Raw genomic sequence first — 25,174 nt, forward strand, 5'->3', positions numbered from 1 at the left:
CCCCCCCCCACCAAAAAAAAACGCCAAACAAACCAGGTTTAAATATAGCTTTTAAAGGAATATATTCTAATTCAGTAGATTTGGGGGTGGGGGCAGGACCTGGGAATCATATTTTTAATATCTTTATCCTCAATTCTGATGCACAGCTACAAAAGAACCACTGATTTAAAGTTAGGCACAATGATATTTTGAATTTATGTTAGGAAATAAAGTAAACCCCATAAACATTTGTTTTGATCTGTCCCCTGACCAATGTGACCCTAAAATAAAGAATTCAAAGGCTCAGTACTATACTAATAGAGGAAAAAGCCATATAGAAATGTAAATAAATGCAAAGAATTTATTATTTATTATATAAATTATATATTTATAATTTATTATTATTAATTAAATTTATTATTTATTAAAATGTGAAGAACTAACCTGTCACACCCGCAATTTCGGAGAACTTTTTCTTCTTTCCCCCCAAATACAAATTGAAATGTAGTGTGGGAGGAAGAAGAATACTTAGGATTTGAAGCCTAAAGTGCCGGGAAGGAGGGCTGTTTTGCAATATCCTTTCGTACCTCTAGTATTTTCCAGTTGACAAAGTGTTGTCACTGATATTGCTTCACTGATCCTCGCAATGAAACAGAGAGCTCAGCTGGAAAGGCAGAGAGGGAATCCAGGCTCAGAGAAAAGCCACATTCATTGCCTAGGGTGCTACAGGGCTGAACCTGTCTTCAAACTTCATTCTGTTTCTCCAGCTTTTTCTCTGTCATTCCATGGCATTCACAGTGGGACAGAGACGATACCTGCTCCCCCAGCTTTTCCTTACACCCTTAATTAAGATGGCTCTGCTCTCTGCAGGGCCTGCCCCTGGAGGTCGGTACCTGGGCAGCAGCGGCCACCTCGTAGCCGTCAGGGTTCATGGACGGCATGATGTGGATGCGCGTGTCCTCCACCAGCCGGACGATGCGCTGGTTCCTGTTGCGGAACTCCTCACACAGGAACTCCGACAGCTGCAGCAGCAGCTCACGGCCTAGCACCTCATTGCCGTGCATATTCCCCACGTACTTGACTTCCGGTTCCACTGCAAGTGAGAGAAACACACGCAGGAAGAAGACGGGGAACGCTAGTAAGTGCTGCTGATTCTTAACCGTGCCAAGGGACACTTTCCTTCTTTTTCAGTAATGAATAAAAGAAAACCTCTTGTTTGCAGGAGGAGAAGGGGACGACAGAGGATGAGATGGCTGGATGGCATCACTGACTCGATGGATGTGAGTCTGAGTGAACTCCGGGAATTGGTGATGGACAGGGAGGCCTGGCGTGCTGCGATTCATGGGGTCGCAAAGAGTCGGACACGATTGAGCGACTGAACTGAACTGAACTGTTTCTGTTAGGTCTTTTCCAATAACCCCTGAGCCCTCTTTGAATAAACTAACTACAAATGCTACAACAATTCATGCCAGCGATAATGTCTACTATTTGTTAAAACTCTACTCAGCACTAGGCATTTATGTTATTGCTAATCTTCACAGAAAATCTGTAAAGGCACCATTATTAGCTTCAGGATGAGGGTATGGGGTATGGAAGAGGTTAAGTAACTTGTCTGAGGTCACCTGGCTGATTAACAATGGAGGTCAAAGCCCAGAGGTAGCTTAATGCTTCTCAGAGACAAACTTTTTCAGGATAAGGATGGTGCTTTTCTAAGATCTGCTAGCCTAGACTCTAGGTTATAGCATAACAGTTCCTAATTGTACCAGTTAAAAATATAATTTTCCTGGTACTCAGGAAACTAAAATCTCCCCTTCACATCTGAGAATGCTGTGTCTTGAGGCACAGAGTAGGAAGGAGTTTGTCTCATTCCTTAGTCTTTTCTTTGGCTATATTAACTGTGCAACTGAAGTAAGAATTGAGGTCATTAAAAGAGCCTCTGCTGCTGCTAAGTTGCTTCAGTTATGTCCGACTCTGTGCGACCCCATAGACGGCAGCCCACCAGGCTCCCTCGTCTCTGGGATTCTCCAGGCAAGACCACTGGAGTGGGTTGCCATTTCCTTCTCCAATGCATGAAAGTGAAAAGTGAAAGCAAAGTCACTCAGTCGTGTCCAACTCTTTGAGACCAGGCAAGAACACTGGAGTGGGTTGCCATTTCCTTCTCCAAAAGAGCCTCTAGAATCACTTAAAGAAAATCATTCTTGCCCCACTTTTAAAAGGAAAGAAGGAGAAAAGCTCTAGCCAAGTGATTTCCCTTCCACCTAACGCTCTCCTGCCTCCAGGCCTTTTCTGATTCTGTGCCTCTTCATCTCCACATTTCCACATCTTCCTCACTGTCCTTCTAGGCTCAAATGCTCCTTATTCCATGAAACCAACTTCGATTCTCCTTGCTGGGAGTGAATTCACTGTTAAACTTCTCTTTCATTATACTTACCACTTTCTACTCTGAACTTCTACTTTAATTTTGCACACGTCCTATTTTCTTTACTGGACCTGGCCCTTGCAATATATGCCATTTTAAATTTTCTTTAGGACACAATCCATTGCTATTTATCTTAGCAAAGCTACAGCAGTCTTTCCCAAAGGAATGTCTGTAACCCCTACGGATTGTATAGTGGATTTTCTATCAAGTGCATTCTTTAATCTTATTGTGTTTCTTTGCTCTTATCATGTCTTTCCTACTTTTCTTGGTGTTAGAAAGTGAAAGTCGCTCAGTCATGTCCAACTCTTTGCGACCCCATGGACTATACAGTCCATGAAATTCTCTAGGCCAGAATACTGGAATGGGTAGCCTTTCTCTTCTCCAGGGGATCTTTCCAACCCAGGGATCGAACACAGGTCTCCTGCATTGCAGGCGGATTCTTTACCAGCTGAAACACAAGGGAGGCCCTTCTTGGTGTTATCGCTTATTTTAAGAAAGGATGGTGATAGCAGATGGCAGGTAGTATTTTTCAACATCCTTGTTCATTAAAATAAAATTTGGAAAATCTATTTTAGTCCCCTCCAATCTTATTTATTTAAAAAATATTATATATATGTGTGTGTGTGTGTGTATATATATATATATATATATAAAATACTTTGCTATTGCTGCGTCGCTTCAGTCGTGTCTGACTCTGTGCGACCCCATGGACTGCAGCCTACCAGGTTTCTCCGTCCCTGAGATTCTCCAGGCAAGAACACTAGAGTGGGTTGCCATTTCCTTCTCCAATGCATGAAAGTGGAAAGTGAAAGTGAAGTTGTTCAGTCGTGTCTGACTCTTAGCGACCCCATGGACTGCAGCCTACCAGGCTCCTCCATCCATGGGATTTTCCGGGCAACAGTACTGGAGTGGGGTGCCATTGCCTTCTCCCATAAAATACATATATATTTTTAACTTCTGTGAAATCCAAAAGTTGGGAACCACTGCCTTGTAGAACCTAGCATACTGCCCTGCTCTGAGTAGGTGCTCAATATACAGTTCTTTTTGTCTCTACTTTCCATATATCCAGAAGGCAACCATTTCTCCCAGCAGCCCCTGCCATCATTTTGGTACAAGCCCTGACACCTGCATACCTGGACTGTTACAATAAATATCCTACTTGAACTCCATGTATCAGCCTAGCCTTGCAACTCTATTCTCCTGAGTCAGTGGTTGGCAAAATTTCCCTGTAAAGGACCAGACAGGAAATCCTTTGGGCTTCCAGGGCTATATTGTCTTCATTGCAGCTACTCAATGCTTCCAGTGAAAGCAGACATAGACAATACAGAAACAAATGGGTGTGACTGTATTTCAGTGAAATTTTATTTACCAAAACAGCTAGCGGGCCCTCAGGACTCTAGTTTGCCGACCCTTGTTCTGAGTGATCGTTCAAAAATTTTAGTCAGGTCATCTCTCTCCTCTGCTTAAAACTCTCCAAAGGCTTCTCACTTCACTCAGAGCAAAAGGCAAAATTTTTGAACAGGCCTATAAGGCCTCACGTGATCTCCTCCTGCCCCCTGAGCCCCGACAACTCTGCACTGACTTGCTTTCCCATGTTTCTCTCTGCTGGGGCCACAGGGGCCTCCTTGCTGTTCCTCACACATGCCAAGCACATTCCTGCTCCTGCCTCTGTGCAGCACCTTCATCCCCGATATCAGTATGGCACCTCCATGCTCAAAAGTCACCTCAAAGGAAAAGCTTTTCCTAAAAAGAAATACCCCTTGCCTACTCAATCCACAATCCTCCATGATTCCCCATCTCTCCTTCCTGGTTTCTTTTTCTCAACAGCACTTATTTCAGCTGATATAATTATATTTATTTAGTTACCTATTTATTGCCAGTCTTATCCCACTAGAATTAAGATCCTGGGAGCAGAGTCTTCGTTTTATTCTCCGTGCTATATTCAGAGTCTACCAAAATGTTTGCACTCAGTAGGTTATCAGTAATATTTTTGGATTAATTAAGGAATGGATGAAAGGAATGAATGGATGGACAGCTAACAAGGCATCAGAGAAAAGCGGGATCAGTGAGATAGAATTGTATAAAAAGCTTCAGGAAAGGCCTTGAATTCTAGAAATAGGGGAGCTTAAGAAAGGGGCACAGAATGAAGGGCTAAGCCTACAATGCTCATTAGCATCCGCAAGCTTCTGAAATAAACATGCAACCTGAGTAAAAGAAGGGTGTTTGCTATGCAAGTGCATCTTCAAAGCAAGGCCCTGGTCATCAGCTAGTCACGAAGCCTTCCTTGAGCCAGGCTCCCCAACCCTCACACACCTCCCCTGACTGACCACATAATATTCTGAAGCTGTCATGGATTGTAAGACTGCCACCCAATGGGTGTTGGGTGCCACCCATGTGTGTAAGGTTGTCATTGAAGGTTTTTAAGCAAGGGAGTGAGGTGATTATGTCAATAATTTGGCCATCTGGCATCTGTGTCTTAAATGCAGGGTTTAGAGAGTGGTGGCTGTTAGGAGTTAGGAGAACAGTTGGGAGCCCAGTGCAATCACTTAGGCAGGTTGTGATGTAATATGGGCTAAGCTGAGGAGTGTGGAAGTGGAGAGGAAAAGACTTGAGGTTAACAGTCTGAAAGAGGAAATGGTGTATCTGCATGTCACAATTGCTGGTAGGTAAAGCAGCAAAAGCACTGAGAAATTAGAGACAACTTAAATGCCTATCAATAAATGAGCTGTTGAGTACAACCATACAACCATGGAATATTATGCAGCTGAAAATGATAACGCAGATCTACATTTCCAGACATGTATGCTATTCATCAAAGACTAGGAAATGAGAAAAGCAGATATAGTAGGATTCCTTCTTCATTTAAAAAATGCAAAGAAGAAAGTCTGCAAAGGAGATACAACAATATGTTAACAACGGTCATCTCTGAGTGGTGAGATTATGGATAATGGTTTTTCCTTATCTAATTTCTATTTTAATCCAAACATGGATTGCTTTTATAATAGTAACAAATAATAAATAATGCAATAAATAAAATGAATAACCCAGACCTCAGATTTTCTCCAGGATCCCAGACTCTGATTACACTGTCATTCCACAAAGAGCTATCCCTAAACTCTTCTAAGTTTCCTGACAGAACCAGAAGAGTCAATTGTTTCTCCAGGGGCATTGGATAGGGAAAGGCAGGACAGAAATAGCAAGCAAGGAAGAAGGGAGGGAAGAGTGCAGGAGGGATGGGAAGGGAGCAGGGAAGAAGACTCACTCTTTTACCGTTAAGGTCTTGAGCAAACAGAACCCAAACAGGAGCAGCAGACAGGAGCTTGAATTGGGGTTGCAGCTCTCCAGAGGTTGGGCCAGCTTGAGGGCTAAGTAAGGAAATACTTAGCATAGGCTGGGGAAGTGGTGATACTGCACAGGTAGAGGGTCCATGGACCTTCCCAGAAACCACCCCAGTTACTGGATTTGGAAGGCAAGGGTCCTGCCCCCACACACTTTAAGACACACGCTCAGGCCTTACAGGGTTCGTGGATTCCGGGGTAGTCGCTGAATTCCAGCACGTAGAGGTGTCTCCCCTTCACACTGCGCCCAATGCTATAAACCCGAGTGATGTGGGGACATTCGTTGTGCACCTTGTACAGCGTCCGCACGAGGTCATCATAGCGGTGGTGGCGAAAGGTCACTGGGGCAACCAACTTGAAGAGAAGGAGGTGGAGGAAGATTGAGACCAGGTCTGACATCTTGCTGGGCTTTTTCAGAGACTAAAATAGGCCCTGCTTCTCCCAGTAACCAGTCAAAATCCAAGGGCCAATAATCAGCTCTTCTTGTTTCCCGCTAGTAAACACCAGTGTGACAGCACCTGGGAAGAAAGTTCAGAATTGTCTGTCCAAACCCAGAAATGATTTTTGTAGCTCTGGAATAGGCACTCATCTCCCCTCCCCCCATTTCTCTGCCTCTCCTAATCCATGAAAACCTTTTGAAAGGTTTTTGCAGTTCCCCAGATTGGGTCGTTTCACTGATTCTAGTTTACTGATTAACTGGACTGTAAACAGGCTTCAATAAATAGCTGCTTATAACCCTTCAATTCCCAGAGAATTTTGAGAAGCTTGGCCTGTCCTTCTTCCCTATATTACAATATAGGGACGGGTATTAAAATAGAACACTTATCCTCTTTATCCATTCTACATCCTATCTTTCTGAAGCACAGCTGTGTCTTGTCCCTTTTTCCCCTCAAAAATCTTTCAACAAATACCAATGAGAAAATGAAAAAGTGAGCCACGTTTTGGGAGAAAACAGTTGCCAATCATGTATCTGACAATATATCCAGAATAAATCAAGAATTCTTATAACCCAGTAATAAAACTAACCCAATTTAAAAGTGGGCAAAAGATTTGAATAGACATTTTACTAAAGTAGATACATGAATGACTAATGAGCACATTAAATATGTTCAACATTATTGGTCATTAAGGAAATGCAACTTAAAATCACAATGAGATACCACATTACACCCACATCTAGTGGCTATAATCAAAAAGACATAATAACAAGTGTTGTTGACAACAAGGAGAAACTACAACCCTCATGCATTGCCAATGGGGATATAAACGATGCAGACACTTTGGAAAACAGTTTGCAATTTCTTAAAGGTTTAAATATATACTTACTATACCAACCTAGATAGCATATTCAAAAGCAGAGACATTACTTTGCCAACAAAGGTCCATCTAGTCAAGGCTATGGTTTTTCCAGTGGTCATGTATGGATGTGAGAGTTGGACTGTGAAGAAAGCTGAGTGCCGAAGAATTGATGCTTTTGAACTGTGGTGTTGGAGAAGACTCTTGAGAGTCCCTTGGACTGCAAGGAGATCCAACCAGTCCATCCTAAAGGAGATCAGTCCTGGGTATTCTTTGGAAGGAATGATGCTAAAGCTGAAACTCCAGTATTTTGGCCACCTCATGCGAAGAGTTGACTCATTGGAAAAGACTCTGATGCTGGGAGGGATTGGGGGCAGGAGGAGAAGGGGACGACAGAGGATAAAATGGCTGGATGGCATCACCAACTCGATGGACATGAGTTTGAGTGAACTCCAGGAGTTGGTGATGGACAGGGAGGCCTGGCGTGCTGTGATTCATGGGGTCGCAAAGAATCAGACATGACTGAGTGACTGAACTGATACAACCCAGCAATTCTTCTCCTAGATTATCTACTCAAAAGAAATAAAAACATACATCCACACAAAAACTAGTATGTGAATGTTCAAAGCAGTATTATTCATGATAGAAAAGTAGAAACAATCCAAATATCCATTAACTAATGAATGAACAAACAAAATATGGCATATCCATACAATGGAATATCATTTGACAATGAAAAGGAACGAAGTACTGATACATTATACAAGATGGATGAACCTTTAAAATATTATGTTTATGTATAATATCATATAAGAAACGAATCGCCAGTCCAGGTTCAATGCAGGGTACAGGATGCTTGGGGCTGGTGCACTGGGATGACCCAGAGGGATGGTATGGGGAGGGAGGTGGGAGGGGTTTCAGGATTGGGAACACGTGTACACCCGTGGCGGATTCATGTTGATGTATGGCAAAACCAATACAATATTGTAAAGTAATTAGCCTCCAATTAAAATAAATCAATTTAAATTTAAAAATATATATATTATGTTTAGTGAAAGAAGACACAAAAGATCACATATTATATGATTCAATTCATATGAAATGTTTAGAAAAGACAAACATATAGAGACTGAAAGTAAACTAGAAGTTGGCTAGGGCTAGGAGTGAAAATGCAGAGTAACTATAAATGGGTACAAGGTTTCTCCTGTTGATAGAAGTGTTCTCAAATTAGATTGTGGGGAATGTACAGCTCTGTAAATACACTAAAATGCACAGAACTGTAAACAGGAAGTAGATGAATTTTATGCTATACAAATTGTGTCTCAATAAAGCTGCTTTTAAAAAAGAAAGAAAGTAATTAAGTACAGCTCCCCAAAAGTTAACTATAATTTTACCATACAATACAACAAGTCCACTCCTGGGTACCTACTCAATACAACAAAGACTTGTACACAAGAATAGTCATAGCAGCCTTATTCATAATGACCATGAAAGTGGAAACTACTCAAAGGTCCATCAACTGGTGCATAAACAGAATGTGGTAGGTACATCGATACAATTATACACTGCTGCTGCTACTGCTAAGTCACTTCAGTCATGTCCGACTCTGTGCGACCCCACAGACGGCAGCCCACCAGGCTCCCCCGTCCCTGGGATTCTCCAGGCAAGAACACTGGAGTGGGTTGACATTTCCTTCTCTGATGCATGAAAGTGAAAAGTGAAAGTGAAGTCACTCAGTCATGTCCAACCATCAGTGACCCCGTGGACTGCAGCCCTCCAGGCTCCTCTGTCCATGGGATTTTCCAGGCAAGAGTACTGGAGTAGTTCAGCAATAAAAAGAAAATATTAATATACATGCTACAACATGGATGGACTTCAAAAACATTATGCTAACTGAAAGCAGCCAACACAGAAAGCCCACTTATTGTTATGATTCCATTTACATGAAATGCTCTGCAAAAGTAAACCTACAGAGGAAAAGTAAAATAGTGACTGCCAGGGCTGGGAGTGGGAAGAGAGATTCACTGTAAGTGGGCATGAGGGACCTTGTTGGAGGAATGAGGATATTCTAAAACTAGGTGATGGTCACATAATTTGGTAAATTTACTAGAAATCATTGAATTGCACACATAAAATGGGTGAATTTTATGGTATGTAAACTATACTTTGATAAAGTTCTGTTTTTTGTTTTTTAAAAAAGCAAAGTCTCAATGAATCTCCACGCACCAGAGTGTAAAATCCAAATGCCTCTGCCAGGTTTTCAACTCATCCCAACTGTGACCTCACCCCAGAGCAGCCCCACCACCCTGCCTGCTGTCTTCTGATCATGTCCTCATCACCTGACTTCCTGCTTTTGCTTACGCTGTTTCCCCAGGTAACTTAACTCAGCTCCAAACCCTGGGTCTTCTTCACTTCCCCTTGCAGTTACCGTTACCATCAGTCTTTGTCCTCCAATCTTACAACTTTGCCTGTTGTGCACTTATCCACCAGGCTAGGTGTTAGGACAGAGGGCAGCCCGGCCCCAGCCCCCACCCCCTGGGATGAGCATCAGCCTCAAGCACCCGGCCTGGCACAGGAGCACATTTGGTGATGAATGATCAGACCCACTATTGACTTTTCCTCTTGTATCCTGCTGTTCTGCCCTCAGCAAACTTTCTCCAGGAAATTCTATGCTTTTATAACCTGTCCGTAAAGCTAGCTATTAACTCTTGGACATATTGGTTGAATAAACTAAGCCAGGCCAATCTGGCCCACAGAGAGTCTAGAGAGTTGGCTCAAGATAAGGACCAAGTCAGCAGTACTACAGAGTAAAAAAACCACAGGATTTTGCATCCACTGTTAAAACCCCATAATATTCTGATGAAATCCTGACACCAGAGGTAGTGAGAGCAGGCATCGAGAGAGAAGGATAAAAGCATGTCGCTGATGCTGTTACACATTAAGCCCCTGATTGAGGACTGATGAAACAAAATTTACAGTTTAAGGCAGGACAAGAAAAAATTGAACGTTAAATTCTCTGTGGTTGTTTGGGCCTCTCCCTCCCTCATCAGGTGCAGTGTGCATCCGCGTTATACATTAACCAGAGCTCCTCAAAGGTGGGCCTGCTCTACAGTACAGATCATTTTTTGTTTTTTTTTTTCTTTCTTCTGACAGCTAGCAACACAACTTCTTAAAAGAACAGTTCTTTCCCAGCTCTGTAGGGGGTCATGAAGATTTGCTGATGCTTACTTTGCTTGTGTCTATCTGGACTGTGTGTCCTTGGTGAATTTTATGTAAAAATATCAGTATGTCATTTTGACATATGATCTTTTGTCTCGAAATTGTATAGGACTGTGCCTTCTACTTCTAACAGGTGGATTAGTTCTCAGAGCTCTCTAAGAATCCGCTTCCTGGGTTACAATCTTCAGTCCTTTCTAAGAATCTGCTTCCTGGGTTACATTTGAATAAAATCCCCCCTTCCCTCACCCTTGATAGTCAATTGAATTTGTCAACAGGACAGTACCTGTCACTACTGAAGGTTTGACTCAGTGCTCCCTAGATAACCCTAAATTGTTCCTCTGCAGAAGAATTTCCATTTCTCTGGTAAATGTGTCTGCAGTTCTTAAGGTGATCTCATCCATGCTAAACAAATGGCTCTCATTAAACTATAAGCAAGGGTCAGCAGGGCTGTGTTCTTTACTGGAGGCTTCAGGAGAGAATGTTTTTAGGAGAGAATGTTCTTAGATGTTTTTAGAATGTTTTCCAGGAGAGAATGCTCCAGGCTTTTATAGTTTTTAGAGGCTGCTTGCATTCCTTGGCTTATGGCTTTTTCCTTCATCTTCAAAGCCAGGAATGGCCCACTGAGTCTTTCTCCCATCTCATCACTCTGACTCTGACCCTCTTGCCTTCGTCAGGACACTTGGGATTACACTGGGCCCACCTGGATAATCCCTCCATCTCAAGATCAGCTGATTAGCAAACTTAATTCTATCCACAAACTTCATTCTCCCTTGCCATATAACATAACACATTCACAGGTTCCTGGGATCAGGATGTGGATCCACTTGGGGGCCGTTATTATACCTATCACAGGAGGATACAGGACTCTGATCTGACCCAACATCCACATATCCTTCAGCAAGCCATCCCTGATCCTCCAAAACTAGGTTAGGTGACCTGCTCGATGGCCCATGTGGTTGTGTCCATCACTCTTCCCTAGTGTTGTGCTTGCTCACTAGTCTGTATCTTTGAGAAGAGTAACTGCCTTTTTCACTCTTGATTATCTGTCTCTTCACTAGAATGTAAGCACCACATGGTCAAGAATCTTTGTTTTATTCTATATGAAAAATGATACAAGTAAAACCTTTAGATATATACAATCCACTCATTCAATATATATGTTGAGTGAAAGAACTGTATTCCCATCACCTAACTTGGTCTCTAGCACAGAGTAGATAGATGCTTAATGCTGCTGCTGCTCGGAGAAGGCAATGGCACCCCACTCCAGTACTTTTGCCTAGAAAATCCCACGGACGGAGGAGCCTGGTAGGCTGCAGTCCATGAGGTTGCTAGAGTTGGACAGGACTGAGCGACTTCACTTTATTTTTTCACTTTCATGCATTGGAGAAGGAAATGGCAACCCACTCCAGTGTTCTTGCCTGGAGAATCCCAGGGACGGGGAACCCTGGTGGGCTACCGTCTATGGGGTCGCACAGAGTCGGACACGACTGAAGTGACTTAGCAGCAGCAGCTGCTGCTGCTACTATTAATACTGCTAATAATATTTATTAATCCCTTACTATGTGGCAGGTAGTAGTCATGTATGGATGTGAGAGTTGGACTCTAAAGAAAGCTGAGAGCCAAAGAATCGATGCTTTTGAACTGTGGTGTTGGAGAAGACTCTTGAGAGTCCCTTGGACAGCAAGGAGATCCAACCAGTCCATTCTGAAGGAAATCAGTCCTGAATAATCATTGGAAGGACAGGACTGATGCGGAAGCTGAAACTCCAATACTTTGGCTACCTGATGCGAAGAGCTGACTCATTTGAAAAGACCCTGATGCTGGGAAAGATTGAAGGCAGGAGGAGAAGGGGACAACAGAAGATGAGATGGTTGGATGGCATCACTGACTCAATGGACATGAGTTTGAGCAAGCTCCGGGAGTTGGTGATGGACAGGGAATCCTGGTGTCCTGCAGTCCATGGTGTTGCAAAGAGTCAGACACGACTGAGCGACTGAACTGAACTGACTGTGCAAAAGGACTCACATACTTTATCTTGCCCGATTCACACAACTCATGAGGAAGGAGCTATTTTCCTTCCATCCTATACAGATGGGACACTGAGGTTATAGAAGTTCATTATTTTGCCCATGGTCAAATGGCCCAAGAGGGAGTTGAACTTGTCAAGACTAAAATTTTCTGTCTCTGCATATACTAAGGAGAAGGCAACGGCACCCCACTCCAGTACTCTTGCCTGGAAAATACCATGGACGGAGGAGCCTGGTAGGCTGCAGTCCATGGTGTCGCTAAGAGTCGGACACAACTGAGCGACTTCACTTTTACTTTTCACTTTCATGCATTGGAGAAGGAAATGGCAACCCACTCCAGTGTTCTTGCCTGGAGAATCCCAGGGACTGGGGAGCCTGGTGGGCTGACGTCTATGAGCCTGGTGGGTCGCACAGAGTTGGACATGACCGAAGTGACTTAGCAGCAGCAGCAGCATATGCTAAGTGAAATAAGCCGGAGAGAAGAAGACAAATATTGTATTATCTCACTCATGTGGATTCTAAAAAATCCATACTCATAGAAACAGAGTAAAATGGTAGTTGTCTGGAGCAGATGGGTAGGGAAAATGAGATGTTGATCAAAGGATACAAACTTCAAGCTGTAAGATGAGTAAGTTCTGGGATCTAATGTACAGCATGGTGACTATAGTTAGTGGGACTGTATTATATATTTGAAAGTTGCTAAGAGAGTAGATCTTAAGTGTTCTCATCACCCATACACAAGTACATGAGGTGATGGAGATGTTAATTAACCCTAACATAGTAATCATTTTGCAACGTATACATGTATTAAATCATCATGTTGTGTACCTTAAAAGTACACAATGTTGTATGAAAATTACACGTCAGTGAAGCTGGAAAAAAAATGTTTTTAAATACCCTCTCTGTTACTCAAGTTCCTTCTACTTCTGAAACTGCTTCAAGAGGCACTGTGTGCCCTCTGGCTTCAGGACATATGCTCTGGTACTCTATGTGAAATTTCAGGGAAGGAGTGCCAGTCTCAGCCCTGAAATACAGAGGGTGTTCCTGTTTACAACAACCCAAAGTTCATACAGGCAGGGAAGGAACATTCCTCTTCCAGAGAAAGGGCATCATCTGTTTATGTTTGTGGTAAATTTCCACCCACAATAGGAAAGGAATGCATCCCCTAATACCTTAAGTCTTGGACAGAGCTGGAGCTCTTGGGGGTTGGGGAAGGCTGCAGCAGAAAGCTCTCCTGTCTGACATCCTCCCAGCATCTTGACTCAACTCTTGGGAAATCAGCCCTGCAGAGCCTTGTTGAGGCAAATGAATCAAACTTTCCAAGCCACAACTTTGGTTATTTTAGTTTTAAAATTTCTTTCTATCCTCTAGCAGTAACTCTGAGCTTCTGCAGAGCACTCAATGTAATTTAAGCCTGCTTAATAAATTATCAGTTGACTAGACATAAATGAATCAAGAGTCCAGCTCAATTCAAGTTAACAATGACTCAGAGTTATTTGAGTTTTATGGGTTAGGAGAGTATAGAGCAAAAAGGAACCTGGCCAAGCACGGAGAGTAAGGAGAGTTGGTGCTCAGGACAGATTCTTCTAATTCTTTGCCTAGAATGTTATTCTCTAAGCTCATCTTATATTTCTGATATTGGCACAACGGTGAACAACATGTGGGTTTCCCTGGTGGTTCAGTGGTAAAGAATCTGCCTGCCAATGCAGGAGATGTGAGTTTGATCCCTGGGTCAGGAAGATAACCTGGAGAAGGAAATGACAACCCGCTCCAGTATTCTTGCCTGGGGAATCCCATGGACAGTGGAGCCTGGCGGGCTACAGTCCATGGGGTCGCAAAGAGTCAAACACGACTTAGCGACTGAACAACAACAAACTACTCATGGAGACTTTACCCTGATATTTCACTTAAAGAGGTCTCCCCTGGTTATGCTCAGTCTTATCTCCTGTTTATTTTAAGCAAAATATGTGACTTAGTCTGTAATTACCTCATTTATTTCTTTATTGTCTACTGGCTTTCTCTCCCAGTAGAAGATAAACTTGGCAAAGGCCAAAACTAATTTATCTTACTTACCATTCATCACTAAATCCCAGTACAATGTGCAGGATAAATTTTAAAATGAAGAAAGTAACATATGAACTGAGATCTGAATGCGTAGATGTTAACCAGATTAAAAACAGAAGAGGAGTGTGTGTTTGGGGAGTGTTTTGAGAGGGGCGAGCCTTATTGATTCCTCCTCATCACACTGACCCTGTGGAAATCGGCTAGGGTCCGACCTTGAATTTTTTTTCTTTATCGACACTTTATTTCAGATGATCTCATGCGCAAATCCCACTGTAAGCTGATTACTCTCAAATTTATATCTTCTTTTATTTCTCTGAGCTCCAAAACTGCATTTCCAACTCCCTACCTCACACCTCCATGAGGATTTCTAATAGGTACCCATGCCTAAGGCCACTTACCTGCTTCTAGTTCCTGGTGCCAGAACAGAGCCTTACAGATAGAAGTTGTTATTGTTTGGTCACTAAGTCATGTCTGACTCTTTGTGATCCCATGAACTGTAGCCCACCAGGCTCCTCTGTCCATGGGATTTCCCAGGCAAGTACACTGGAGTGGACTGCAATTTCCCTCTCCAGGGGATCTTTCCAACTCAGGGATTGAAGCTTCATCGCCTGCCTTGGCAGGCTCATTCTTTACTGCTGAGCCACCAGGGAAGCCAAACTATGTCTACCAACTGATGACGGGTCAACTGGATGAGGGGAAACAGTCTTGTCCCCAGGATTTCCTTATCATCTTGCCCTGTTTAATATTTCTTCAAAGTACTTATTACTATCTGATACAGTATATATTTGTCTGTTTATTCTCTTCTCTCTGAAAGGTTGTTGTTGAATCACGTGAATACACGGGATTCTTGGCCCCCGGAGGAGAAGAATTCAATCCGGGGCCAGAGACAAGGCTTGATCGCTCAGAGCTTTTGTGTAATAAAGTTTTATTAAAGTATAAAGGAGATAGAGAAAGCTTCTGACATAGGCATCAGAAGAGGGCAGAAAGAGTACCCGCTTGCTAGTGTTAAAAATGAAGTTATATAATCCAAAGAATATCTGGAGGTTGTCAAGACCTCATCAGACCTACTCCCATAATTTACATTTTAAGATAACACTGTCCTCAGGCAAGATACATCCTTGTAAAGACCAGGTCTACTCCCATAATTTACATTTTAAGATAACAGAAGGTTTAATCCAAAGACTGTCCTCAGGCAGGATACATTATTGTTATATAATCCTAAGGAATGTAGAGAAGGAAAAAAAGTTTGTCCTTTCTTCCTCCTTGAGAATTCCAGACCCCTCTCTCCTTGGGGACCCCTAGACTCCCTATCAACCTGCCTAGGAACTGACTCTCTCATCTCCCTATAAGGATATAAGCACCTTGTGGTCAAGAATGGATCTCTGTTATTTTCTGATGTGTCTCTAGCAACTAGACTGGGGCCTGACATGTAATAAGTTCTCACTGAATACTTGTGGAGTCAGTGAATGATTGATTACATGCTTTTACCCACATAATCCCATTTAACCTTCACCTCAATCTTTCTTGAGACCATCATATTCCATTTATATATATGAAGATCTCTAAAATTTGAGGTGATTTTTCCCAGCTCACATAACATATAGTTAAACAATCTGGAGATTAAATTAGCTGTCTGACTCAAGCTGGGTACTTTCCATGACACTGGAATGCCTCCACCACTTGGGCCTGGTTACATCATGAAAACTGCCTCTAATCTGGCCTCCAGTTCTTAAGGGTAACTGAAAAATCAATCTTTCAAAAAACTTTATATGATCATGTAAACATGAGATATTTCTGTTATGAAAACAGAAAAATATAAAGATAAAAATAAGACATGACCCCCATACTCCATCAGCTAGGAATAGCCACTGTAATCAATTGGTGACAATCGATCTTATTGTGATGACTCTTAAAATCTGTTCCTTCTTCCCTTTTTAGTTTCCCCAAATTGGCAAATATTACCACGATTGACCCAATTCCTGACACCAAAACCTAGGACTCATCCACAAGTCCTCTCTTTATCTCATCCCCCATATCACCAAGTTATACAGACTGCTTTGAAAATATGTCTGGAAACTATTTCTCTCACCTTGATCGCTGTCATCTTAGTCCAGAGGACCATATATTTCTTGCTTAGATGGTAACGATTGCCCCATCATAAGTTTCTGATTTGGACAATGACAAAAGCCTCCTCAAATATTCCCCATTTCCAGTTGGCCCTACTAGTTTTATTCCCTACAAAGAAGCTAAAGTGTTTTAAAATATAAATTACTTTTGGAGTCAAAACATTTCAGTGATTTCCATGCATAAAATATAAATTCTTACAATGGTATTAAGGCCCAGTAAACAACAGTCCAAAAACCCTTCTATTTTCTTAAACATGCCAAGCTTATATCTAGCACAGGGCCTGTACACTTGCTATTTTTTCCGACTGGGATGCTCTTATCTTAAATGTTTGCATGCTCTTAACTTCCCTTTACATCACTTAAGTCCATACTCAAATACCACAGCCTTAGAGTGGCTGGCTCTGACCTTCCTACCTGAACTAGTCCCTGGCTGCTACCCCTTATCATTCTCTATTCCTTTACTTGATTATTCTTCATAATACTTATCCCTATCTAAAGGCAAACTATATAATTATTTGTTCCTTTTTGGGGGGTTGTATTCGCCACTAAAATGTAAGTTGCATGAAGCCAAAGATTACTGTCTTCTCTTGCTTTTTCCTCTGTCTGGCCTTTTTTTTTTTTTCTCTTCTTTTCACTACCTTGCCCTCAATGCTTAACGTAATGTTTAACATTTACTAGGTGCTCACTAAATATTTGTAAAGAATGAATTTGCAGATAGGCAGACAAATAATTTACAAAAAAAGAGATCATAGTCTTTATGCTTTTAAAAGTAAAAATTACTACACAATATGTATTTAACAGAAGAAAAAGACGTTGAAATAAAACTGAAGGAATCACTTACCTTTAGAAAAATGTTTCTTCATAAGATGCAATGTCGATGCTAGCTGTCAACTTTAATGGTTCTAGAGGGGAAAAAAACATAGAAATCATTAAGGGATGGTGATTATGTTGCTATGTTTTTTCAACCACATTTGTAGAGAAGGATAAAGAGCTTAACAGAAATATAACTGAAACTTAAATGAAATTTATTTTTTCAAGATATTAGGTTGATACCTTTTCAGAGAGCATTTATCTGGCCTTTGCAGTAGGTTTTGTGTACTTGTCAAAACCTGCCACAAAACCAAAGCTGTCAGTGTCACTTATAAAGAGCCATGCGCTCCTGGTGTTTCAAGGCTATCTTTGTAATGCTTTACCTTTTTTTTTTCTTTTTTCTTCCTGAACACTTCCTTTGGGCAGTTTCCTACTATTCTGCCTTCCTACATGGTTTTCTCTAAATTCTCTGATTTTCATGTGTGTTTCCTGCCCCCAACACCTTATATCCTTTAGGATTAGATAGAAAATGCCAAATGGTTGGAGCTTTACCTCTTTCTTACATAAATGGAGTTTGGAAGTGTTAGGGAGGAAGTTAGGCATGAGCTCCTTGGACCAATCTAGCCACTCCAGGACTCTTGCCTGGAAAATCCCATGGACAGAGGAGCCTGGTAGGCTGCAGTCCATGGGGTCACGAAGAGTCGGACATGACTGAGCGACTTCACTTTCACCTTTCACGTTCATGCATTGGAGAAGGAAATGGAAACCCACTCCAGTGTTCTTGTCTGGAGAATCCCAGGGACGGGGGAGCCTGGTGGGCTGCCATCTATGGGGTCGCACAGAGTCGGACACAACTGAAGCGACTTAGCAGCAGCAGCAGCATCAGCAGCAGACAGCATATTAAAAAGCAAAGACATTACTTTGCCAACAAAGCTCCGCCTAGTCAAGGCTATGGTTTTTCCAGTAGTCATGTATGGATGTGAGAGTTGGACTATAAAGAAAGCTGAGTGCCAAAGAATTGATGCTTTTGAACTGTGGTGTTGGAGAAGGCTCTTGAGAGTCCCTTGGACTGCAAGGAGATCCATCCAGTCCATGCTAAAGGAAATCAGTCCTGAATATTCATTGGAAGGACTGATGCTGAAGCTGAAATTCCTATACTTTGGCCACCTGATGCGAAGAGCTGACTCATTTGAAAAGACTCTGATGCTAGGAAAGATTGAAGGCAGGAGGAGAAGGGGACAACAGAGGATGAGATGGTTGGATGGCATCACCGACTCTATGGGCATGAGTTTGAGTAAACTCCAGGAGTTTGTGATGGACAGGGAGGCCTGGAGTGCTGTAGTCCATGGGGTCACAAAGAGTCAGACAGGACTGAGAGACTGAACTGAACCGAACAAGGAATGAGCAGTGATGGCTGGCCTGGCCGAAAAGGATGCAACCTGATCTCTAAACCCCATCCCAGACACACCCAAGAGAGCTCACAGATATGCCACAAAAACAACCACAAAGACTTTTCCAACTCCTGCACATGCATCCTACCTAGGCACAGGGGTTTCTCCAACTCTGGCACATGTGCCCTTGATGCACAGCTGTGTCCTCAAGTAACCTTAGGCAGGTAGGCACCCATTGTGTGTGTGTGCTAAGTTGTTTCAGTCGTGTCCGACTCTTCGCGACCCCATGGACTGTAGCCCACCAGGCTCCTCTGTCCATGGGATTCTTCAGTCAAGAGTACTGGAGTGGGTTGCTGTGCCCTCTCCAGGGGATCTTCCAGGCCTAGGCTTCGAACCTGTGTCTCTTACATCTCCTGCATTGGCAGGCGGGTTCTTTACCACCATAAGAGCCCATTAAGGGTTCAGAAATATTCTATACATACATACATCTGATTATAACAGACTGAATTATGGGAAAGACATGCACAATACAGCCTGTTGTATTGTCATATAACGTGCAACAGTCAACTGGCCTTGATTGTTTACCCATTTGCATTCCCTTTCCTGATTGGTGGCAGGTACAAGCCCTATTTTGCACAGGGCAGAACCAAGAGAAGGATACAGGGGAGTATAAAAAGGAAAGCCAAGCTGGGTCACTGCCACTCCTTTGGGGTTGGCCCACTCCCATATCTCGGGAGTGTACTATCCTCTGTCTGTTTAATAAAAGATCTGTCTGCTTGAGTGTAACTAAGGTATAACCAGTCTGTTTCAAATCCTTACTATGATAAGACAGTCAGTCATTCCAAGGGATAGAAGCAGTGACAAGACCAGTGTTGTGTTCATCAAATGGTCCAGGCTCCTTCTAGCTTGTTGCTCCACCTGTCTCAACACACACTTAACTTTTTGTCCGGGCAGATCTTCCAGCCCCATGTTCACATTCACATTCCAGCCACCCTGCTGGTGGGAATGAGTAAATGGAATGTGCTAGATACATATTCAGCAGTAAAAAGAAGTGGAGTACTAATCCATGCTGAGACATAGACGAACCTTGAAAACATTATGTTAAATAAGAGAAACCAATCACAAAAACCCCCGCATATTGTATGATTCCATTTATATGTGGTATGTGCTTTATATCTCAAAAAAGCTCCTTAAAAAATGAAAACAAAAGCAAACCTCCCATAGTTTTACATGGCTCCCACTTATAGCTCATAGGCAGTCACGTGGTCATGCCCATTTGCAAGGGAAGCTGACAAATGTGGTCTTTATCCCAGCCAGCCAGCCATGTGCTCAGCTAGAATTCAGAGGTCCTGGTATAGCACAGGGAACTATATTCACCATGTTGTAATAACCTATAATAGAAAAGAATCTGAAAAAGAATATACATATAAAACTGAATCACTTTGCTATACACAAGAAACTAACATACAATTGTAAATCAATTATACACCAATTTAAAGAAGTCAGAGGTTCTCTTACAATAAAAATAGGACATCTATTGCAGAACACTGACCATCACTGACCCACCCTTGGTCAGACCTTAGACCCTGTCCATCTACGTGCAGAGAATCACTGCATGTACTTCTCAGGAATGCGACACTTAATTTTACACAAATCCATTTCTCTCTCAAAGTCTATGTAGGAATGTATTGGCTCTGCATTCTCATATATTTTAGGTCAAAGTTCTCTTTATTTGGCACCTACACTTCACAGTGCTGTTTTATAACTTTTTCCTGTTAATTGAAGGTGGAAATTTCTTCTTTACTTTTCCTTCTTTTATTTTGCTTTTGGTTGGTTTCAAGAGTCGGAATTTTCCAGTTGAAGAAGAAATATTTTTGAATATTCTTACCTCTAAATGCAACCCTTCTGGGGTTTCTTTGAATTTTTGGATCTAGCGGGACCTCCAGGGTTGAATCTTCACTGCTCTCTATAAACAGGCTGTTTCTCCCAACCACATAAACTGCCCTAAGAATCCTGCCCCCCAACACACTGTCTGCTCCAGTCACATCTCACTTGTCGATAACAGTTTTGTGTAATCTGTAGAGTGTTGTGCACATGTCAGTTATTTCTCCTATTGCCTTGACTAGGACGCCTTCCCCCTTTGCCCCTTCCTCGGGGGCCTCAGGTGCAGCCCCTTGAATCTGAATGCCGCCTGTTTTCTTCCAGAGCAGTGCTTCTTGGGAAATGGCACCACCTGTTGCCCACATTGAAAACACGGGAGCCGGTCTAAATTCTTCCTTCTCACTCACCTCCTGCGTTTACTCACCCTCGAAGCCCTCTCAGTTCTCTTTCCTGCCGATCCTCGCCACGCTTCCTGCTTCTCACACTGCCACTGCGGGGCTCTGCGTCCCTGCATCCCTGCCTGGACCAGCCTTGCTGCCTGGAGCTCTCCCTCGCCGGCCGCCCACTTCACATGGGAGCACGTGTGCTCCTCCTTCAATGCAGCCACGTTGCGTCTCCGGATCGCCCCTTACTTCTACCTTCAGACCCCTTATTAGTTTTCCATTCTCGTCGGTTAATTCCAAACATCTGTTCCGGAAACAAGGCCCTCCAGGACCTGGCTATCACTGCCTGTCCCACCTCTTTTCCCCAACACTCTTCTTTTCTGCTGGCTTTGCCAAACAGCAGTCTTTCAAAAGACTGCATTTTTCCCTACCAATTTTTAAAAAATTATGGTAAAATCCACCAACATAAAAGAGTGTTTAAACAACTCTTGTCCCTCCGTTTGGAAAGTAACTGACTCCTGTTTATGTTTCAAAACCAAGTGCAGGCATCATTTTCTATAAAACTTTCCTATCACGTACCCCTGGTCTGATTTCTGTCGTTCCTTTCTTCTGTTTGCTTACAGAGCTCTGCACACTTCTCTGCAAACATAGCATGATGCTGTCATTTTTGGTTTCTCTTCTACAATTAAAACATAAGGCCCTTAAGACCAAGGACAATATCTTGTTTCTGGATTCCCAGTCCTTAGCCTATACTCTTGGTATGTAACAGGGATTAAACAAATACTGAAGAGCAATGACAAAAAATGAACTATCCTCTCTGTATTTACATTTTGTTGACAACAGGACAGAAAATGACTAACTGAAATTCCAGAAACCCAGGCTCTTCCATATGCCCCCACTAACTCTGCTTGTCCCCAATAACCCCGCTTGTCCCCACTAACCCCGCTTGTCCCCACTAACCCCGCTTGTCCCCACTAACCCCACTTGTCCCCACTAACTCTGCTTGTCCCCACTAACCCTGCTTCCAACAGGGCAATCGTTGGTTAATGACATGTTGATTCGGATTGCCCTCAAGCCGATGGAATGCATACATGGCCTGGACTCTGAATCCATTCTGTGTACCAGTGTTGCTTAATGTGTCAATAGGCTGTACCTGTGTAATCCTTACTGGTAGTAAAGAGGTTCTCTTTGAGTTTGAAAAAACTAATGTAACATGTGTTTACTGATATGACATATTAGGTATGAGGGTATCAGGGTATTAGGTTAACTGGAAAATAGGAGCCTGACTCTAAGTGATCTGGTCATGTGGGATGAAGGGACTAATAAACATTAGGCTTTGAGCGGCCTGTTAACTGGACCAGTAACAGTCTGCGGGTCCAAATGTAGTAGAGGACAACTATATTTCATTGATTCTAAAATGCCCTTGGTTTCACATTTTAATGTCTCTGGAACTGAAAAGTATCTTAAAACACATGGCATCTAAGATTCAGAGAAATGCAATATTATAATAAGTGTAAGAGAAATCCATCATGTCACTATTATACCAGAGAAATATAATAACCATTATTAATTGATTGAATAGTAACTGAGCCTGGAATATCACACATTAAAACAGGAAACAGTGGAGGGGGGGAAGCAATGAATCGCTAAAAACTTGAATTTGCATTGACTGTAGGAGAATTTTCAATGACTTGGTAATAAAAACCATCATTTATGAGGCCTTCCTAATTGCCAGGGAAAATACATACATTACCATTAATCCTTACCCTCCTAACCTGGAAAGTAGGTGTTGTTAGTTCTGTTTTTTAGACGAAGATCAGATGAAGTCTGGACCTGCCCAAGGTCAAACAGCTAGAAAATGTAAGATATGTTCAGATTTCAGATCCTATTACCTTAATTTCATTCTATGTTCCCTCCTGAATCAAGAACTGACCCTAAAGATAAAATAATTGTTACCTAAGACCAAAAAAAATTGTTTTGGACTTCACTGATGGTCCAGTTATTAAGAGTCCACCTGTCAATGCAGGGGACACCAGTTTGATCCCTGGTCCCGGAAGACCCCACATGCCTTGGAGCAACTAAGCCTGTGTGCCACAGATACCCAACGCGTGCTCTAGAACCCACGTGCTGTAACTTAAGCCCGCCTGCCTAAAGCTCGTGCTCCACAACAAGAGAAGTCACCACAACGAAAAGCCCAGGCACTGCAACAAAACAGTATCACCGCAACTCGAGAAAGCCTGTATACAGCAATGAAGACCTAGAGCAGTCAAAAATAATAATAAATAAAAATTAAAAAAAATTTTTTTTTTTCGTTTGAATGATTGCATCATCACTGAGGAAACATACTCGTTATGTGTTTGAAACTAGCAGAGAAGATAAATAAGAAAGAGTCTTGAGCAAACTTCTTGGGTCTGGTTTATAAGGTCCCTGTGAATGGAAATTCATGGGTTATTTCATCCTGAATAACCATAAATATGAAGTTAAGTTCAGCTTCACTGAAAGTTCAGAGCTAGCTAGAACTGACCACCCAATATATGATAACTTTTTGTGCCAATTATGTAAAGGCCTTTGAGACTTAAAATTTGCTATCACTAAGGCTAAAGGCATTTTGTCCTAAACCTTTCCTGCTGTGATTTTAAATTTGTAGAAATACCAATAAAACAGCACCCTATGCATGAACTTGAATCTCTCTCTCCCATCTCTTCTTCCTACAACATAGGTCTCAATCTAGCTTGAGTTTATCAAGCTCCCTTGAGTGGCCCCGTGGCCTCCACTTCTGGTTGTGCCTGATACTAGGATGTTCCCTTTCCCCTTACTAGCCTGTTCTGATTCTACACTTATGTCCTAGCTTGCCTCGACCCAGAATATTGCCTTGAACCTGAGTTTTGACTGTTGCATGCCCTGAGGTAGGTTATAGAAGACATTTACGCACCATAAAGAAGTGAAAGTGAAAGTGTTCATCGCCCAGTCATTTCCAACTCTTTGCAACCTCCATGGAATTCTCCAGGCAAGAATACTGGAGCACGTTGCCATTTCCTTCTCCTCGGATCTTCCCAACCCAGGGATCAAACCGGGCTCCCTATATTGCAGGGAGATTCTTTACCACCTGCACCATGAGGACCACCAGCACCATAAAGTACTAACTAGTCATCATGTCTTTATTTTATCAGAAAAATTTATGCTAATTATTGATGTTTTTGTGCTTATGTATATGTTCTTTTTTTATTTATTTTTCTTTTTTTTTTTAAATTTATTTTATTTTTAAACTTTACATAATTGTATTAGTTTTACCAAATATCAAAATGAATCCGCCACAGGTATACATGTGTTCCCCATCCTGAACCCTCCTCCCTCCTCCCTCCCCATTCCATCACTCTGGGTCGTCCCAGTGCACCAGCCCCAAGCATCCAGTATCGTGCATCGAACCTGGACTGGCAACTCGTTTCATACATGATATTTTACATGTTTCAATGCCATTCTCCCAAATCTTCCCACCCTCTCCCTCTCCCACAGAGTCCGTAAGACTGTTCTATACATCAGTGTCTCTTTTGCTGTCTCGTACACAGGGTTATTGTTACCATCTTTCTAAATTCCATATATATGCGTTAGTATACTGTATTGGTGTTTTTCTTTCTGGCTTACTTCACTCTGTATAATAGGCTCCAGTTTCATCCACCTCATTAGAACTGATTCAAATGCATTCTTTTTAATGGCTGAGTAATACTCCATTGTGTATATGTACCACAGCTTTCTTATCCATTCGTCTGCTGATGGACATCTAGGTTGCTTCCATGTCCTGGCTATTATAAACAGTGCTGTGATGAACATTGGGGTACACGTGTCTCTTTCCCTTCTGGTTTCCTCAGTGTGTATGCCCAGCAGTGGGATTGCTGGATCATAAGGCAGTTCTGTTTCCAGTTTTTTAAGGAATCTCCACACTGTTCTCCATAGTGGCTGTACTAGTTTGCATTCCCACCAACAGTGTAAGAGGGTTCCCTTTTCTCCACACCCTCTCCAGCATTTATTGCTTGTAGACTTTTGGATCGCAGCCATTCTGACTGGTGTGAAATGGTACCTCATAGTGGTTTTGATTTGCATTTCTCTGATAATGAGTGATGTTGAGCATCTTTTCATGTGTTTGTGAGCCATCTGTATGTCTTCTTTGGAGAAATGTCTATTTAGTTCTTTGGCCCATTTTTTGATTGGGTCATTTATTTTTCTGGAGTTGAGCTGTAGGAGTT

At 42.3% G+C, this 25,174-nt stretch overlaps 1 protein-coding gene across 11 annotated transcripts in view; it reads right to left on the minus strand.

Annotated features, from left to right (window-relative positions):
• The window catches only part of CPN1 (carboxypeptidase N subunit 1), a 59,109-nt gene that overhangs the window by 26,551 nt on the left and 7,384 nt on the right, over window positions 1-25,174 (minus strand). The window contains exons 1-5 of one of the 11 annotated variants that reach the window (XM_055560137.1): window positions 20,975-21,822; window positions 17,310-17,370; window positions 5,916-6,090; window positions 5,669-5,763; window positions 873-1,072 (exon numbers count right to left, since the gene is read on the minus strand). In XM_055560137.1, coding sequence (XP_055416112.1) covers window positions 873-1,043 — 171 coding nt within the window. In that variant the 5' untranslated portion in view covers window positions 1,044-1,072; window positions 5,669-5,763; window positions 5,916-6,090; window positions 17,310-17,370; window positions 20,975-21,822. Of the gene's footprint in view, window positions 1-872; window positions 1,073-5,668; window positions 5,764-5,915; window positions 6,255-17,309; window positions 17,371-20,557; window positions 20,809-20,957; window positions 21,824-25,174 lie in introns of those variants that run through there. The other 10 variants (XM_055560133.1, XM_055560132.1, XM_055560135.1 and 7 more) reach the window with 10 other exon arrangements.

This window comes from Bubalus kerabau, chromosome 22, assembly GCF_029407905.1.
Source record: "Bubalus kerabau isolate K-KA32 ecotype Philippines breed swamp buffalo chromosome 22, PCC_UOA_SB_1v2, whole genome shotgun sequence".
NCBI classification, from domain to species: domain Eukaryota; kingdom Metazoa; phylum Chordata; class Mammalia; order Artiodactyla; family Bovidae; genus Bubalus; species Bubalus kerabau.